Genomic DNA, 17,308 nt, shown 5'->3' with positions numbered 1-17,308 from the left:
AAGGTTTATGCAGAGGGTTCTGCCTATAAGTTTTCTTCTAGGAGTTTTATGATTTGTGGCCTCACATTTCTGGTCTTTAATCCATTTTGAGTTTATTTTTATATGTGGTGTTAGAGAATGTTCTAATTTTGCTATTTTACATGAAGCTAGCTGTCCAGTCTTCCCAGCACCACTTATTGAAGAGACTTTCTTTTCCCCATTGCATATTCTTGACTCCTTGATCACAGAATGAAATGTGGCCATTTGCAACAACATGGATGAACCAGAAGGGCATTATGCTAAGTGAAATAAGTCAGAGAAAGATAAACACAGTATAATGTCTATGTGTGAAATCTAAAAAATACAAGTAGTGAATATAACAAAAAAGAAATAGACTCACAGACACAGAGAATAAACTAACGCTTAATGTGGGGAAAGGGAAGCGGGGAGGGGTGACATAATGGTAGAGAATTTAGAAGTACAAACCATTATGTATAAAGTAAGTAAGATACAAGGACGTACTGCACAGGATATGGCTCACTGTGCAGTGTTGGCAGTAACCAGAGCAATGGCTCTCTCAGCCGCTAGTTCAGTTTTCAGTCGCTCAGTCGTGTCTGACTCTTTGCGACCCCATGAACCTCAGCACGCCAGGCCTCCCTGTCCATCACCAACTCCCAAGTTCACTCAAACTCATGTCCATCGAGTCAGTGATGCCATCCAGCCGTCTCATCCTCTGTTGTCCCCTTCTCTTCCTGCCCCCAATCCCTCCCAGCATCAGGGTCTTTTCCAAGGAGTCAACTCTTCGCATGAGGTGGCTGAAGTACTGGAGTTTCAGCTTCAGCATCAGTCCTTCCAATGAACACCCAGGACTGATCTCCTTTAGGATGGACTGGTTGGATCTCCTTGCAGTCCAAGGGACTCTCAAGAGTCTTCTCCAACACCACAGTTCAAAAGCTGCTAATGGGGGAGGAAATGATGTGAACAGTCTAGTCTGACCATCAACCAAAACATACTGCTGCTCAAAAGAAGTCAGACAAGAATACACACTTGTAATTCCACTTATATGAAAATTCAGCCATAGGGTGAGGAGTCAGGAAAGTGGCTGGCTCGGCAGGAGGAGGTGGGGCTCCTGGGGTGGCACCTTTGTAACATCTCCTTGGGCTGCGTTACTGGGAAGTCATTAGACAGAGCACACCACACGAGACGAGGACTCTCACCGGTGGTATCTGTGGAGGCCAGGACACTGGGTTGAGCGCAAGCACAGGACAAGGATGTCTTCGAAGGATCTAACACATCTAGCTGTTCCTCCAGTGTTTTAAATTTATGCTTTAGATTTTGCATTTCTGCTTCAAGGGCCAGAACGTAACCTTCCAAAAAACACAGTAAACACACAGGCAGAGGTGTTTACACTCACCCTTTATCTACCGCCCGCGCCCTCCCCTGTCCAACCCTCAAGACTGTCCCACACTGTCTGTGTGTCTCCCCTCCAGAGACCAGCTTGCCATGCTCTCCGAGTGGGCCCCACGATCAGGAGCCCTCAGTCTTGTGATCCTTGATGCAGACTTGACAATCCCATCTTGAGCGCAGCTGTCAAAGGTGCTGCCCCTCCACTCACCATCCTGAGTCCCTGCCCTGAACAGTAGGAGGCGGGGCCACCTTTGTGGCTCGGGACGCTCCCCGGAGGAAAGGCCTGGTCCCCCAGGCCCACTGCCTACTCCAGGAGAGTGCAGTGCCAACTAGCCCTTGGTCCAAGTCTGTCTCTGGTTTTTAGATGTGCCACATGTGTATCCTTCCCTTTTTCCCTCCACGAACCAATACAAAGTTTTTATTGTACATAAAAAATATGACTTAAGATCCTTTCTCTTGGAGGGAAAGCAGCTGTCATACTTTGACATAATCTATAATGGGGATGCTCATTTTTAAGACTCCAAGTGAAGCCTATTTACAGACCCAGTAGAGAAGACTCCTCATCTTCCCTCTTTCCCTTGCTCACCAGGAACCGCAGAATCTGCTGCTGCCTTTGGGTCAGGCTGGTTTGTTTGTGAGGTCTCCCCTCCTAACCGGGCAGAAGGAAGAATTTGGTCACTTAGAGCTTCCATTTCTTTCCTCATTTGTGCAATAACATTTCGCAAACTTGTGTTCTGCTCTTTTAGCTGCTGGATCTCACTAGATGGAAAACTTTTATTGATTTCTTCTCCTTGATAGCTTAGAGGCCTCTGTAAAATACAGAAAAATAAAAGGAAAAGAAAATGGTTAGAGCCAAGAACCAGCGATTCCCTTGTGCATCTGAGGCCGGCTGTGTCGGTGTCTGTCAGCACCCTCCAGGCCCCCTGTCCCTGCGGCTCCTCATCTGTCCTGGAAGTGGGTAATGTTGACAGAACTATGAAAATGCTTTTTCTTTTATGTTTCATAAAGACAAGACCACTGTTTTTCAAAGATAATTTTTATTGAGAGATTTGGGGACTCTTCCTTTTTAGTCAAAAACCCATCATTCACCCGTTAGAGGGGCAGTTATTTAAAAAAAAAAAAAAGAGAGAGAGAGAGAGACTTCCCTGGGGGTCTGGTGGCTAAGACTGTGCTCCTGATGGAGCAGGCCTGGGTGCGATCCCTGGTCAGGGAACTAGATCCCACATGGTGCAACTAAGACCAAGTGCAGCCACATAAAATAAATAAATATCAAAAGAGATGGACAATAACAAGTGTTGGTGAGGATGTGGAGAAAATGGAGCCCTTGTACACTGAAAAAGGTAAAAGTACTCGGTGGTTTGTAATGTAAGTATAACATAGTGCAGCTGCTGTGGAAAACAATCTGTGCTCCTCAACAAAGTAAACACAGAGCTATTACGTGACCCAGCAAGTCCACTCTTGGGTACAGACCTGAGAGAAGTGCAAACACAGATCCACACAGAAACCTGCAGACATGTTTGGAGCATTAATCATAGTAGCCAAAATGGAAATATCCACCAACAGATGATGGATAAACAAAAGTTAACACCATGAAATACTATATAGCCATAAAAGGAATGCCGTTCTGATACACACTACCACATGGATGGAACATGAAAACATCATGCTGAGTGACAGTCAAGGACTTTAAAGCAGTTTGCATAAATATACTCCAGGATTTAAAGAAAAATATGAAAAAACAAATAGAAGATATCAAAAAGAACAAAATAGCATCTACAGAGATGAAAAATACATTGTCTGAAGGAAAAGTTCACTGGATAGGATGGGATTAAGAGCAGATAAGATACTACAGGAGGAAAGGTTAAGTCAACACAAACACAGAGCAGCAGAAAGTATCCAAACTCAAGAACAGGGTGAAAGGCAAAAGAACAAGTAACAGCAGAGCCCTAGTGACTACAGAACACTGTGAAGCAGACATACACTAACCCAATCAATGAGGGGATGGAAAAGGATTCAGAACGTGTTGGCAAAAAAATTTCATTGGCAAAACTAATACAATTATGTAAAGTTTAAAAATAAAATAAAATTGGAAGAATAAAAAAAAATAAATAAATAAAATAATTTTAACTCACCTTTAAAAAAAAAAAAAAAAAAAAAATTTCAAATTTGATGAAAACCTAAGTCCACAGATCCAAGAAGTTCAACAAACCCAAAGCAAGATAAACACAAAGAAAGTCACACCAAAGAGCACATCATGGTCAAACTACTTAAAAACAGTGATGAAGGAAATCTCTTAAAAACCACCAGAGGAAAAAAGGCACATTACCTTCCTGCAGAAGGACAAATAAAAGAAACTACCAACTTCTCAAAAGAACCAGTGAAACCAAGAAGACTTCCCACTAGGATACCATGCCGAGAGGTCCGGCCATGGAGTTGAGCTGGGGTGAACGTTGGGCCAGCTTTATTCCAGAGAGCACTACAGTGAACTAAAACTGTAAAATTTCTGCAGTGGTATATATTACTTTTGTTTCCAAAGTGAAACTATTTCTTCTGTTACCGCTAGTACCCAGCTTTTCAAGCCACCTCTGGCTTGGCTATGCACCTGCCTGCCTCCTTCCAGCCACCGCTCTGGCCCCACTGCTCCTCCTGCAAACATCCAACCTCCCTCTCTGCCCACTGGGCCATTTGCCACCTTCTCTGCAGCAGAGCCTTAGGCTGCTCCCGCTCAGGCAGACAGCAGAGTGGTCAGGTCTGTGCACCTGGCCGGCACTGCTTACATTCTCCCTCTGCCACCTGTGGGGAAGGGACCACCCCTCTTAGGGCCTTAGCTTCCTTGTCCTGAACAACAGGATCCACCTCAAAGTTGCAGTGTAGCCCACTCCCAAGGTGAATCTTCTGTCCCTGTGGCTGTGGCTGCGTTTGCCCTAGCAGCCTGCCTGGCGGTACTGCCTTGGTCTCTGTGGGGTGATCACTCAGGCCCTGCCGAGGCGCCATCATCGAAACTAGTGCCGAGCAAAGAGGAAGCTGTGGCCACAGCCAAGAGGCTGCCTGTCTGTGCAGTGCAATCTGTGGTGGGCTCAGCGCGTCCCAGGAAGCACCACGTCTTCCTCCCTGAGCAGCCTCTGTCTCGGCTTCAGAGCGTGACAGATCCCCTGCTGCCCCTACTTAGTTTGCCAAGGGCCCACCTCTATAGAACTCAGCACCAACTGCCGCCTGCCAGCCGACATCTGCTGCTTTACCAGGTGGTCACATCTTTAACCTGGTCACAGTATCAAGGCCCTGAAGGGGGAACACAGGTGTTTTGCTATTATCTGGAGGATTCAAGACTTCATTCCTCTGGGTCAACCGAAACTTGCACAGCATCCTCCACCACCCTGGGTCCCTGCTTGGTAAGGAAGCCACATCTCTGTGTTAAGACCACCAGGCCAGCTCACCTTCACTGGTGTCTGAGGTGCTGCTCTGCCACGCCCCCTCATCTTGCCTCCAGGGCCCCCTGTACAGAACAGAGGTGCACACCCCCCCACTCTGCACGCAGCACTTGTTTCTGACCCCCCGGCCACTTCTAAGGTTCCTGTTCACTTAACAAGGCAACAAGCCACTGACAGGCCTCCCTGACCAGCTGAGCTGGTGCTTGGAGACAAATGTCTTCTTGTAATTGCCAGCCTGGCAGTAAAATACAAAAAGAAAAATTTGCGTAGGGAGGCTCATTAATAAAAACAACAAAAAAGAGGCATTTGTTTTCTCTCTATGCCCTAGAGAAGGCACCCATGCAAAAACCACCAGCGATGAGTCCCCAGGACCATAGGTGACCCTGGAGACTGGGTTGGCCCCTCCTCTCCTCCTGGGAACACCAGTGCTCCCAAGCCTGACCACTGGCTGAATGTGAATCTTCCCAGAGGTCTGTTAACAGACACACCTTCTGGAGCTTGACCCCTAGGGCATCAGGCCTAGTATGTCCTGCTGGGATGTGCTCATGTGACCTTAATTAATCATCCATCTTAACTAATCACATCCATAAAGACCCTATTTCCAAGGAAGGTTGCATCCTGAGGCACCGGGACAAGAATACGTCTTTCGGGGCCACCATTCAACCTGGGGTCGTCCCGTAGTCAGTGTCAGGCTCTGGCTGGCACACAGCAGCACGGGAGTCTGTGCCTTTTGAGAGGAACGGCCATCGTCACATATCGAATGGCTCAGTCACCACATGTGAAGAAGTGTGTTTTGGGATAAAGCCCTAACCTTTTGGTTCTCTGTGTTACCGTCTGCCATGGTACAATATCTGAATTTGAGGTTTTGTGATATTTCAGATACTAAAGACACAAAGAAGACTGAGTGCAGATTCCCATTAGCTGGTTGAGCCTTGGTCTCACCTTGTGTGAACAGTCATCTTAAAAGAAACATGGCTGAAAACATCTACCTCAACAGTGCTGATTCTATTTGACGTGTTTTCCCTCTGGCCGGGGGAACAGATATCTCCAAGGGGCCAGGGAGGAAGAGCTGCAAGGGAGACTCAGGAGGAGGGCGGCCCCTCACCTGAGCCTCCTCCTCAGGGAGCAGCCCACGTGTCCGCAGAGCCTGCAGGGCCTGGTCTCTCTCTCGGGTCACAGCCTTCAGCACCACCTCTCGGTCACACAGTCGCCGCTCCGTCTCCTGGAGCTTGGCAACAACCTGGGGAAAACACAGGCTCAGTTCATCTTGGGAGGATCAGAAGGGAGCAGTGCCACTTTCAAGGTCCAGACCAGCTCCCTACCCTGCTGGGAAGCAGAGAGCAGACACGAGGGTGAGGAACCCCAGGAAATATGTGGCCATCGGAGCCAGAGGAGCACAGCAAATGCTGGGGCCACCTATGCATCCAGCCCCACAGGCAGCTGCCTGGCCATTAGAGAAAGGCTGCGGGCAGGGACTCATCACTGCGAGTCCTGCTGTTATAAACCAAACTGCTCAGTGAGGCCAAGTGCTTTCAAGTGCAAAGGATAACTTGGTGAGGGCCCAAGCCGGCTCCATGCTGCAGCGGACACTCCCAGCCCTTCCTTCTGCAGAAAGAAGTCAGACAGCCCAGGGGAGTGCAGACCTGGTCTCTGGCCGTGGTCAGGCCCTGAATCAAGTCCTCGGCCTGCTGGTACTGCTCCCGCTCGACGCCTTCGCAGCGGCGCTGCCAGTCCAGCTCTAGCTGCACCTTGTCACGCTCCAGGCTCCGCTCCCTCTCTACCGCTAGAGACAGCTGCTGTTTGTACCTGTGGGGGTAAAAAGTGCCAACACTAACATTGTCCTGAGGTTCCTTCAGGCTGTGATGTAGCTGAGATGGGAGGCGTCCCTCCTGGGCCCCCTGGCCAGCCATGGTCACGGGCTCAGCCGACACCTTCACACAGGCCCAGGTTCAGAGGGGAGCAGGCGGCCAGGCCCCCCAGTCCTGAGAAACTCAGCACCATAGGAGATGAGGTCAAACTCAGTAAGAGACAGGAAGAAAGCCAGCAAACTCAGACAAACAAGAAAACAGCCGCACTAGAGAAGTGCAGGAGGGTTCCTAGCAGAGCACACAGAGCTGGAGGGTCAACAATAAGCTGAAAGGTCAAACATAACTCAGTGTCCATCTACTGGGGGTTGGGAGAGATCAGAATGGAAGAAGGAAAGAACCACGCAAGTAGGAGGAACTGGTAGGCTCTGCCAGTCAGCACAGTGTCCTTAGGAATCATCAGAGGATGTCCAGGGCGCCCAGTGGAGACCCTGGGGTGCATGTGGCAACAGGGCTAGACTGGCCCTCATGGGGAGATCTTATGTGCATGTGGTGCTCAGTCATGCCTGACTCGTTGTGGCCCCATGGACAGCAGCCTGCCAGGCTCCTCTGTCCATGGGATTATGGTATTCTCCAGGCAAGAATCCTGGAGTGGGCTGCCATTTCCTCGTCCAAGGATCTGACTGGAGGGACCAGATCTCCATGTCTCCTGCATTGGCAGGTGGATTCTCTACCACTGAGTCACAAAGAGACCCTAGAGCCACTATAACAAAGATTTAAAGCAACCCTTAAACAATCAAGCTGCTCTGCCGCTGCTGCTGCTGCTGCTGCTAAGTCACTTCAGTCGTGTCCAACTCTTAGTGAACCCATGGACTGCAGCCTACCAGGCTCCTCCATCCATGGGGTTTTCCAGGCAAGAGTACTGGAGTGGGGTGCCATTGCCTTCTCTGAGCTGCTCAGCGGGACTATAATTAACCAACTACCTACAGCTGAGCAGCAGGGGCCTGTGAAAGGAAGATGACCAACCTAGAGGCCTGCTGACACAGTGGCCACATATCTGACAGCCATGGACAGCTGTGACATGTACAAGGAAGCAGGATACTGGCCTCTGTGCCACAGAAACAGACTCTCAACAGAGGTGGCAGGAAAATACGTAAAGCAGCTCCTGTAAATATGTTCAGAGATTAAAAGCAACCACACACACAGTGAGGAGATTAATGAAAAGTAAAATGTGTGAAATAAAAACTTCACCAGCCTTGGGACTTCCTTAATGGTTCATGTGGCTAAGACTCCTTGCTCCCAAGGCAGGGTGCCTGGGTTTGATCCCTGCTCAGGGAACTAGATCCCACATGCCGCAACTGAAGATCCTGCACGCTGCATCTAGGAACCGGTGTAGCCAAATAAATAAATAAAAATACCAACCCCCTGCAAAAAAACCCTCACCAGTCTTTCCAGCAGATGAGGCCTTGTGGGGAAAGTCTCAGAAGCTAGCAAAAGAACATTAGATTAAAGCAAAGAAAACAGAAGACAGACAATAATAAGGATAAGAATAGATATTGAAATTGAAAACAGAAAAACCATTGAAAAAAGTCAAAGAAACCAAACGCTGGCTGTTTGGAAAGATGTGTAAAATGGATAAATCTCTAGCTAGACTGATGAGAAGAAAAGAGAAAATACGTATCATCAGTATCAAGAAGGGGAGAGGACCTTGTTACAGACTTTACACATATTAGAGAGACAGTAAAGAAATACTATAAACAATTTCATGTCAGTAAAATCAACAATTAGATGAAATGAACAAACTCACTGAAAGACACAAATTACCAAGTGACACGTGCACAAAATAGAAAATCTGAAAATTCAAATAAATATCCAAAGAAACCAGACACAAAAGAGTATAAACTGTAGGATTCTACGCAGATGAAATTCCAGAACAGGAGAAGCCCACAGTGGCAGAGAGCAGTCCACAGGGTGCCAGGGAGGGAGGGGACTTTGGGCGATGGAAGGGTTTTACATGATGATGGCACTGGTGGTTGTACCACATACTTAAGTGTATATTTGTCAAGATTCATCAACTGTACAGTTAAAATGGGTACATTTATTATAGTTCAATGATTCCTTAGGAGAGAGAATACTACCTTTACTCAAGTCTTTATTCTGGCTGATAGGAAAAGACACCAAGACATTAGAACAAATCAGAACTCAGAGATGATTCCTGACACGGGACGAAATAGCACACACCCTTTTACAGCCCTGGTGCAGACTGGGAACTGTGCTCTGTGGGAAAGACCGCCTCTGACCACCCGCCCTGCCGCCCCCATCTTCGCCCCCTTCCTCCATCACACACACCTTCCAATATCCTGCTGGCATCTGGTCAGCTGTGCCTTCAGCTTCATCTCCTCTTCCTGCAGTGACTGAACCTGAAGGTCTTTGGAGATCATCTCCTTAGATAGCTGAGCAATCTGGGCATCCCAGCTAGACTTGAGAGCTGATGCATCTTCCCGAAGTCTAAACCAAGAAGGGAAGCGACGTGAATGTGGGTGTGGTTCTCACCCAAGCTCTCTTTTACAACACACACACACACACACACACACACACAGTCCTCAGAGGAAATGCTGCAGATCAAGGTCTCTTCTACACACATCAGGGCACAGACTTTCCTGCCTAGATTAAGAAGTAGTCCTACCCAAGAAGAAATATCTACCCATCCCTCCCACCAGCCCAGGTACAACACCTGTAGCACGCCAAGCCAACACCAAGTGTGTGAGGAAGTAGGGGCCAGGACATGTCTCTTGGAGCCAGAGATCCTGAGACAGCACCATCTGACACACCTGGGCACCCCTTGCCATGCCTAGCACAGTCCCTCCACATAGAGACTTTCAACACGTATCTCCAAACTGAATAGTAAGATAAGGTTCTACATTCATTGGTAGAATCTCGACAAATCTGATAAATCTCCCAAGAAGCAAAACTTGAGAAAAACATCTAGAGATATTGACTAGAGTAGCTATGGTATTAACCACGCAAAGCTTGCAGGGTAGTCACCCTATTTGCAGCTCTGGCCTGTTTCCCTCCTAAGCTGCATTCAGCATGCTGTGGGGTAAATACCATGGTCACGCACTGGCCACTGCCCAGAGCCACAGGCCCAAGGGTGGGCCATGGACTGCGGCACAGAGGTAGACAAGCCACGGGAAGGCAAATGGCCATCAGTCTACAAGGTCTTAGAGCAAAGTCCTGACTGCAGTTGCCTTGAGACTTAGAAAAGCTCCATCCAAACAGTGGCAGAGACAGAAAGGAGAAAGGAGCAGCTGCCCTAATGGGAAACTTCTTTCAACATTTCAGCTTAAACAGGCCTCAACATTGAGGCTGGTGTGCTGGTTAAAATGCCCTTGGCAAAGGGTCAGCCAACCTCACAGGAACGAGATGGCTCTGCTCTGCTCTTCCTACCCTGGCCCTGTGACCCCCAGGCCTATGAGTCCCTGCCTGAGGAGCCCTGTGCTCTCCACTCTCTTGGGCATCCCAGTGCCCTCGCACGCCTGGCACAGACATGTGGTGGCTGGGTAGGGCTTTCTGCTCACAGGCAAAGCCCACTGCAGTGGGCAGAGGCTGGTGTGGGGGGGTTCCACAACCTCAGTCCTGGTCAAGCCAGGATTATCAACACTCTGAGTAGCAGAGTTCTCTGTTCATAAAGGACTGCAGTGAAGCTCATTTAGGAAAACCCTTTAAAGACCAAGGTGGGAATGAAGAAGGGGAATGAGTATGGGGAAATGTACAAAACCCCACAGCCCAGAGGAAAGCCATGCTGCTCGGTAAAGCATTAGGATTCTTCAGCTCTATTACTAACTTAGGAAAAGGCACCCTCTTTGAAACTGCCTAGATACAGTATGTAATAAAAGTGTCACATTCTCAAAGGATTAAGACCTTTCAAGTGTGAGATTTCCAGTGTTATTCTTAGCTATTGGAAAAAGTCATTTTTCTTAGTATGATTTAAACAAATTACTTCTAGTACGTCCAGATTCATACTGACCTCTTACCTAAAATAAACCAGCTCATCCTAGTAATACAGGGGGCTGCAAAACATTGGAAACTTGAGAACACGTCCAGCTCAGACACAGTGCTGGTGTCAGAACAGGGGCTGCAGCTGTTCCTCTCCAGGTCCACCCAGTACCCCTTCGCTGGGGTACTTCGCTCTGGTCCCATGTAGTTGTTGGGGTGATAAAAGTAGCATGTGGGGGCCCAGGTGAAGTGAAAGTCACTCAGCCGTGTCCAACTCTTTGCAACCCCATGTGCTATTCAGTCCATGGAATTCTCCAGCCCAGAAAACTGGAGTGGGTAGCCCATCCCTTTTCCACGGGATCTTCCCAACCCAGGAATCGAACTGGAGTCTCCAGCATTGCAGGTGGATTCTTTACCAACTGAGCTATCAGGGGGCCCAAGAGCCTGTAACAAAGCTGCCCCCCACCCCATGAGCCAACCTAGAGCCAAGACCACATGGGGCAGTATGTATAGGCAGGCAGGGTGCTCATGGGATCCGGGCTTCACCCTGGCTGTGTCCCAGCAGGCACTTAGCCCCGGAGCCTAGAGTGACAAGACAGAGGGAAATGAGAGGTTCTTCTTTGTTCTGTGTGTCACTAAAAGACAAAAGGACATGAGATGCCTAGCCTGCCCTGGAATTCCAAAGCACTCCTTCCCCTCTACCTACTCACTGGCAACTCTCTCCAAGGCCCAAGGAAAGGGAAGCAGCTGACAGCCCTGGGAAGTCGACTGCCCGGGCCCCACGCATCAAGCAGGATGTCTGTTCTGAGCTTCCCATTATAGTCCCTGACCTGATCCTTCATGATTCCATATGTGTTGGGCTTCCACAACTATAAGAGAAGTTGCTGGAGCTTGAGAGCCATATTTTTATTTCTTCTTAATTTCTAATTCTCACGAGATGATTTGTACACAGCAGGGGCTTTGTATGTGGCCATGAATGGGATCCTGGTTCCCGCTCCACTTTGCCAAGACCAAGACAGCACAAGCAGGCCTGTGTTCTGGAGAGCAGAGAACTTGCCCTCATTGAGTCCTGGGCTCTGCCCAGCATTTGGACCAGCGCTGCCCAGCACTGAGCCAAGGGCCATTCAGGGCTCCCAGGCATGCGGCCAGTCTGAATTGAGATCTGACTTTAAAATTTAGCATCAAAAAATGCAAAATACCTCAATAACAATTTGCTCAGGCAAGTTTAGGCATCCATCTTCATTAATATTTTTTAATTGATTACTTATTTTTTTCTCAAACTTAAACTTTTTATTTTGTATTGTGGTATAGCTGATTAACCAATTACTTTCCCATGTGGCAGCAGTGGTAAAGAACTGGCCTACCAATGCAGGAGATGCGGGTTCAGTCCCTGGGTCTGGAAGATTCCCTGGCGCAGAGCACGGCAACCCAGTCCAGTATTCTTGACTGGAGAATCCCATGAACAGGAGCTGGCAGGCTACAGTCCATAGTGTCACAAAGAGTTGGATGCGACTAAAGTGACTTGAGCACACAAGCACACAATGAGATGGTATTTTGGACATACTGGGTTAAAACATGTTATTGAAGTTAATTTCATCTACTTCTTTTTTGCGTCTGGGCTGTGAATATTAGGAGGTTAAAGTGCCCTCTGGCCCCATCATATTCCTTTTGATAGGTTATATGTCTGCATGGTTACATGCACACAAGGTTCTCACAATGCGGTCTCAGCTCATCATTTCTCTACCCTACTATCCACAAACTAATGGTCACAAGAAAACCAGCACAAATAGGCCCAAAGAGACCACAAAATCATAATATGGGCCATTTTGTCGCTGACTTGTAAAGAGTACGTCTCGGTAGGAAAAGACGCTGATACAGACACTAAGGCTTCTCCTGGGAACCCACTGATGCTGCTCGTCATGGCCTCTCGACTGTCCAGTGGGGAAGCGGGAAGGAACATGACGGTGGACCCGCCGAGAGAGCAGAGGCAGGAGGCCTCCCCTCAGGAAGGCCTGTGCACCCGGACCCTGGGCTCTGAGTTACTGTCTGTGAGAAGGACCCTGGGAGAATCTGTCCGAACCAAACAAGGAGTGGCTGGGAGACACACACCCTTGAGATTGAGCCACCTCACCCCTCCAGCTATTGCCTCTTAGGTTTAACAGATCAAACAATAAAACGCATGACTCTAAAGAAGCTATCCTGAATAAGCTTTGACTTCCTGGTATTTTATAGTTTAAGAGCTATTTTCCCCTTCAGTAGAAATATAACTTGGCAGAGAATTCTCTGTAAGAAAGAGAGACAGAAATATTTCCCAAACAAAGGGGAAAAGCCAGTTGCTAAACAGCAGGATTTGCAAATGACTTATTTGTCTTAATCATCTTCCGTAAACACAGCTTCTCTGAAGATCACTTCCTTACTGGCTGCCAAGAGGCTGAGTTCAGTTACTGCTTCAGTTACAATGATCCTTCAGAGACACCGAGCACAGTGGGATAGAGTGGTTGTGTATGGCCTGGCTTAGATGTCAAAAAGAAAACTGGGTTTGAAAAGAAGTTAGTTTGGAATTCCCCGGCAGTCTGGTGGTTAGGACTCTGTGTTTTCACTGCCAAGGGCCTGGATTCAATCTCTGGTTGGGGAACTAAGATCCTGCAAGCCATATGGCATGGCCAAAAAAATAAATAGTTAAAAAAATTTTTTTTTTAATTCTGTTTTTGGTTGTGCTGGGTCTTCATCGCTGTGCTTGGGTTTCCCCCAGCTGTGGAGGGTGGGGCCGCTCTCCAGTTGCGGTGCACGGGCCTCTTGCTGCAGTGGCTTCTCTTGTTGTGAGCGAGGTCTCGAGGTGCACAGGCTTCAGCAGTTGCAGCAGGCAGGCTCAGTAATTGTGGCTCGAGGGTTCTAGAGCGAGGGCTCAGCGGTTGTGGCATGGGGGCTTAGTTGCTCCTCGGCACGTGAAATCTCCCTGGACCAGATATCAGACCCGAGTCCCCTGTATTGGCAGGCGGATTCTTATCCACTGTACCACCAGGGAAGTCCAAAAAGAATTTTTAATTAAAAAAAACAATAAAAAGCAGCTAGTTTATGGAGAAACTGGAACCCTTGTGGAGAATGTGCAATTACTGTGGAACACAGTTCCTCAAAAAGTCACACCTAGCACCTCCACTTCCGGGTACACATCCAAAAGAACTGAAAAGAGACCTGAGCAGAAATCTGCTCACCCACAGTCACAGCTGCTAAAAGGCGGAAACACCCAAGATCGCCATCAACGGAGGAAATGATAAACAAAAGGTAGCTGTATGCAAGCAATGTGATGTTACTCAGCCTTAAAGAGGAAGAGCATTTCTGATGCCTGCTGCAGCAACGTGGATGAACCTTGAAGCCATCACGCTGAGTGGAATCAGTCAGTCAGAGAAGGGCAGACAGAGGGATTCCACTTGTGTGAGGCCCTTAGGGCACTCAGATTCACAGAGACTGGAGGTGGGGTGGTGGGTGCCAGGGGCTGGGAGAGGGGGATGGGGAATCATTACTGAAGAGGCACAGTTATAGTTTCACAAAGAAAAGGGTTCTGAAGACGAACGGAGTGACGGTTGCTCAACAGCGTGAATGTGCTTAATGCCACTGAATTTAAAAGTGGCCAAGATGGTAAATTTCCTGCTATGTGTATTTTACCATAAATAAATAAATGCACACATTCATACATACGTCCACACACACTTTCAAATGAAACAAAAGGAAAGAGAATGGTTAAGAAAGTGACGGGAGAGCTGCAGGGGTGACTCCCAACACCCGGTGCCCACTTCCCTTCATCTGAAACAGGTAACTAGGCAGCCAGGCCCTTGGCCCGGGCTCACTTGTCAATGGCAGCATCCTTCTCCTTGGCGGCATCCACCTGCTTCCACTCGGCCCTGCGGAGCTGTACTTCGAGGTTCTCACAACGCGCCTGCAGCTCCAGGGCCCTGGCCTCCGCTGCCTGCAGTTGCTCCACGTGGGCGCTCTTTGCTGCCATCAGCACAGCGTCCCTTTCCCTGGCCAGATGGTCCAGCTCCTCATGCCTGAAACACAGGGAGGTCCCCAACAGCCCCGTTCTGGACCCCCTAGCCCAGAACCTCCCTCGTCCTGCTAGGGCTACATACGTGTCCTTTTAGAGGGCATTTCTGCCCACTTCCTCTGCTCCTCATTCCTCACGAGGAACCACTGACTGAGAGATTTTCAGACTGGGCCCCCTCCCTTCCAAGCTCACAGTCCTTGGGAAAAAGAGACTTGAGCAGATATTTGTGCTTTAGGAAAAAGAACCCAGAACAGGTGCTTCAGCAAAGCATCACCAGCAGAACCCTCACAGACTAGGGAAGAAGAGTGCAGGTGCAAACTGCCCTCCCTTCACAGCTACCCCAACTGCTGAGCTGCTTTCAACCCAGGACTGGAGACTTCCAAGAACTGGGGGCCTTGGGAGGCAGGCTGCACGTCCGTCTCGGTGAGAGATGTCAAACCTATCGAAACTCTGTCAATGGAACAGATATTTGTCTCGAAAATACAGGTGTTGCTAACAGGCAACACCATGCTGACATGACTTTTTATGCTTTTATTCTATTTGGCTTCAGTGAAAAGTAAAAAGCCCTAAAAAACATAATTCTACAGCATTCTCTTCAGATTTCATCAGCGTTGTTTGATGAGATGGTTAAGCCTTATTTAATCAAGTCATGTGATGCACTTTTCATTCCAATTATGATCAGTTCTCATCTTACTCATCTTGCAAACTGTTCAGTATTTTCCACCTTCTAATAGCAAAAAAATATACACATAACAGCTGCTGTACTTGTTAAGTTTCTTGTAAGATATACCTTTCTTTTTCACCAAATCACAAAAAGTGTTTGATCATGACAACTAGTGAAGGGAAGGAGTTATCTCTGAACGCATCATCCTGTGATCATTGGTTAGTTATTTTTGAGAGGCAAACACCAAGACTCCAGGGCACAGACACCACTGCCTACGCCAGGGAACACAGGTTCCTTGTCACCTTGGCCAAATAAATAATGCCACCTGGGCTGCACATGACTCTGCAGGGCCATGCAGTGTGATGACACAGAACATGTGCGTGCACCCTGCTCCTGTGACTGTGTCAACGGGTCAAGTATATTAGCACTAAGGTGTCAACCTGGATGGCTTTCAGCAAGTCGTTTCACCACACGTGTCCTGTAATTCTCAGGGTTTTGATATTCCTCCAAACACACACAAATACGCTCATTAGAACTGAGAAGTGAGGGGCGATCCTGGAAGAGCAGGCCTGACCCTCCTGACGTCCCACAGAAGGGGGCTTTGCTTCCAAGGTGGTCGGGGGACGTTACCCCACACTGACACTGGAGCCAGAAAACACTCACTTCCTCCGAAATGTCTCCTCTTCTCTTTTCCTGGTGAGCTGCACAGAGTGAAGTTTACCCTCTAAATCTTTTATCCTGAAAAGAAGCAAATGTTAGTGGAAAAAGCACATAAGAGGCTACTGCAAAGCCAACCTGGAATAACCCGGGACAGGCAGACGCCTCGGGGCTAGAGCCCAGACAGCTCGTTGGCCATGCCCACCCACGGGGAGGTGGGGAGGCTCCGCACCGGGCGTCCTTCACAGCCACCAGGTCTCGGAGCTCCCAGTCTCTTCGCTGCAGCCTGTCTTCCAGCTCCGCGTTCGCCACCTCGGCACCCTGCAGGGACTCCGCAGCCTTCGCCCCAGCCTCTCTCAGGGCCGCAAGCTCTTTGTTCAGCAGTTTAATCTTCGAAAAGAGAATTCAAAATGAGGATGTAAGTGGAACAGACAGAGGTGTTAAGAGTTAAGTGTTACCATCGTATCAGAACAGGGAGAGAAGAAAGACTGGAATTTGAGAAGCAACAAAACAGTGAGAATCTCCTCACATGCTCTCACAGCATCGAGAGCAGACCCCCGGGTGAATCCAAGTCGTACTCCAGCACCCCAACCAGGCCATGATCTGGATCCTGGAATCACAGAGGAGGTGGAGGTTGTAAGAATCTGGGTCCCTGCTGAGTGACCCCACTCAAATCCCAGCCACATGCTCAATTTTTAAATAGCTTCTCTGGGGCCTTGGCTTCCTTGACTATAACATAGGGGTGATGGTACTGCTGCTCCCAAATTTGTGTATAACCTGTGTACAAGCTGTGATGCCCTCCAGGGATAGGTGTTCAGGGGACCAGAACCATCTCATGGCAGAGGTGGGAGTGGGGCATGCCCTGGCCCACCTTTCCCCACTCTTTTCCACAGGAGTGCCCACTCCACTGTGAGGCATAGGTTAGCTTCACATGTCCCGCTTGTCTTCTGTTCCCTGGTGCTCAGAAGTCCCCAAAGAGGCCTCATGGGGGTCACCTTGTGGCAGCCCCAGCCTCAAAGTCCTGCTGGCCCTGGGCGACAGGGACAGCATTCTTCCAGGGGGAAGTCAGAGAGACTCTTGTTCAAGGGTCAGGCAGGGCCCAGTGCTGCCCCTTGGACTGTGGCCCTGTGGGAGGCTGACAGCCTGGAGGAGGCACCTTGGTATCACTAGGGCAAGCATCCATCCACCTGGCTGGATGCTGCCCAGGTGTGACCAGCTAGGGTGGCAGGACTGGGCCAGACGTCAGCCCTGCTTCTTTGTCCCACACACACCTCCCCCTCCTCTCCCAGCTGGTCCCTGTCTTGGTGCTAAAGGCCAGGTGTGTGTGCTC

At 48.9% G+C, this 17,308-nt stretch overlaps 1 protein-coding gene across 14 annotated transcripts in view; it reads right to left on the bottom strand.

The window, feature by feature from the left end:
• Window positions 1-17,308, bottom strand: part of CCDC57 (coiled-coil domain containing 57) — a 110,789-nt gene that overhangs the window by 64,708 nt on the left and 28,773 nt on the right. For all 14 annotated transcript variants that reach the window (XM_061392490.1, XM_061392492.1, XM_061392496.1 and 11 more), the window contains 8 exons: window positions 16,211-16,368; window positions 15,985-16,059; window positions 14,461-14,661; window positions 8,969-9,127; window positions 6,458-6,620; window positions 5,920-6,054; window positions 1,973-2,195; window positions 1,197-1,346 (listed from right to left, as the gene is read on the bottom strand). In XM_061392490.1, the coding sequence (XP_061248474.1) occupies window positions 1,197-1,346; window positions 1,973-2,195; window positions 5,920-6,054; window positions 6,458-6,620; window positions 8,969-9,127; window positions 14,461-14,661; window positions 15,985-16,059; window positions 16,211-16,368 (1,264 nt within the window). The remainder of the gene's footprint in view (window positions 1-1,196; window positions 1,347-1,972; window positions 2,196-5,919; window positions 6,055-6,457; window positions 6,621-8,968; window positions 9,128-14,460; window positions 14,662-15,984; window positions 16,060-16,210; window positions 16,369-17,308) is intronic.

The sequence above is a fragment of the Bos javanicus genome, chromosome 19 (assembly GCF_032452875.1).
Source record: "Bos javanicus breed banteng chromosome 19, ARS-OSU_banteng_1.0, whole genome shotgun sequence".
NCBI classification, from domain to species: domain Eukaryota; kingdom Metazoa; phylum Chordata; class Mammalia; order Artiodactyla; family Bovidae; genus Bos; species Bos javanicus.
Note: the sequence above shows the minus strand (reverse complement) of the source record. Positions and strands in the feature narration are given on the sequence as shown.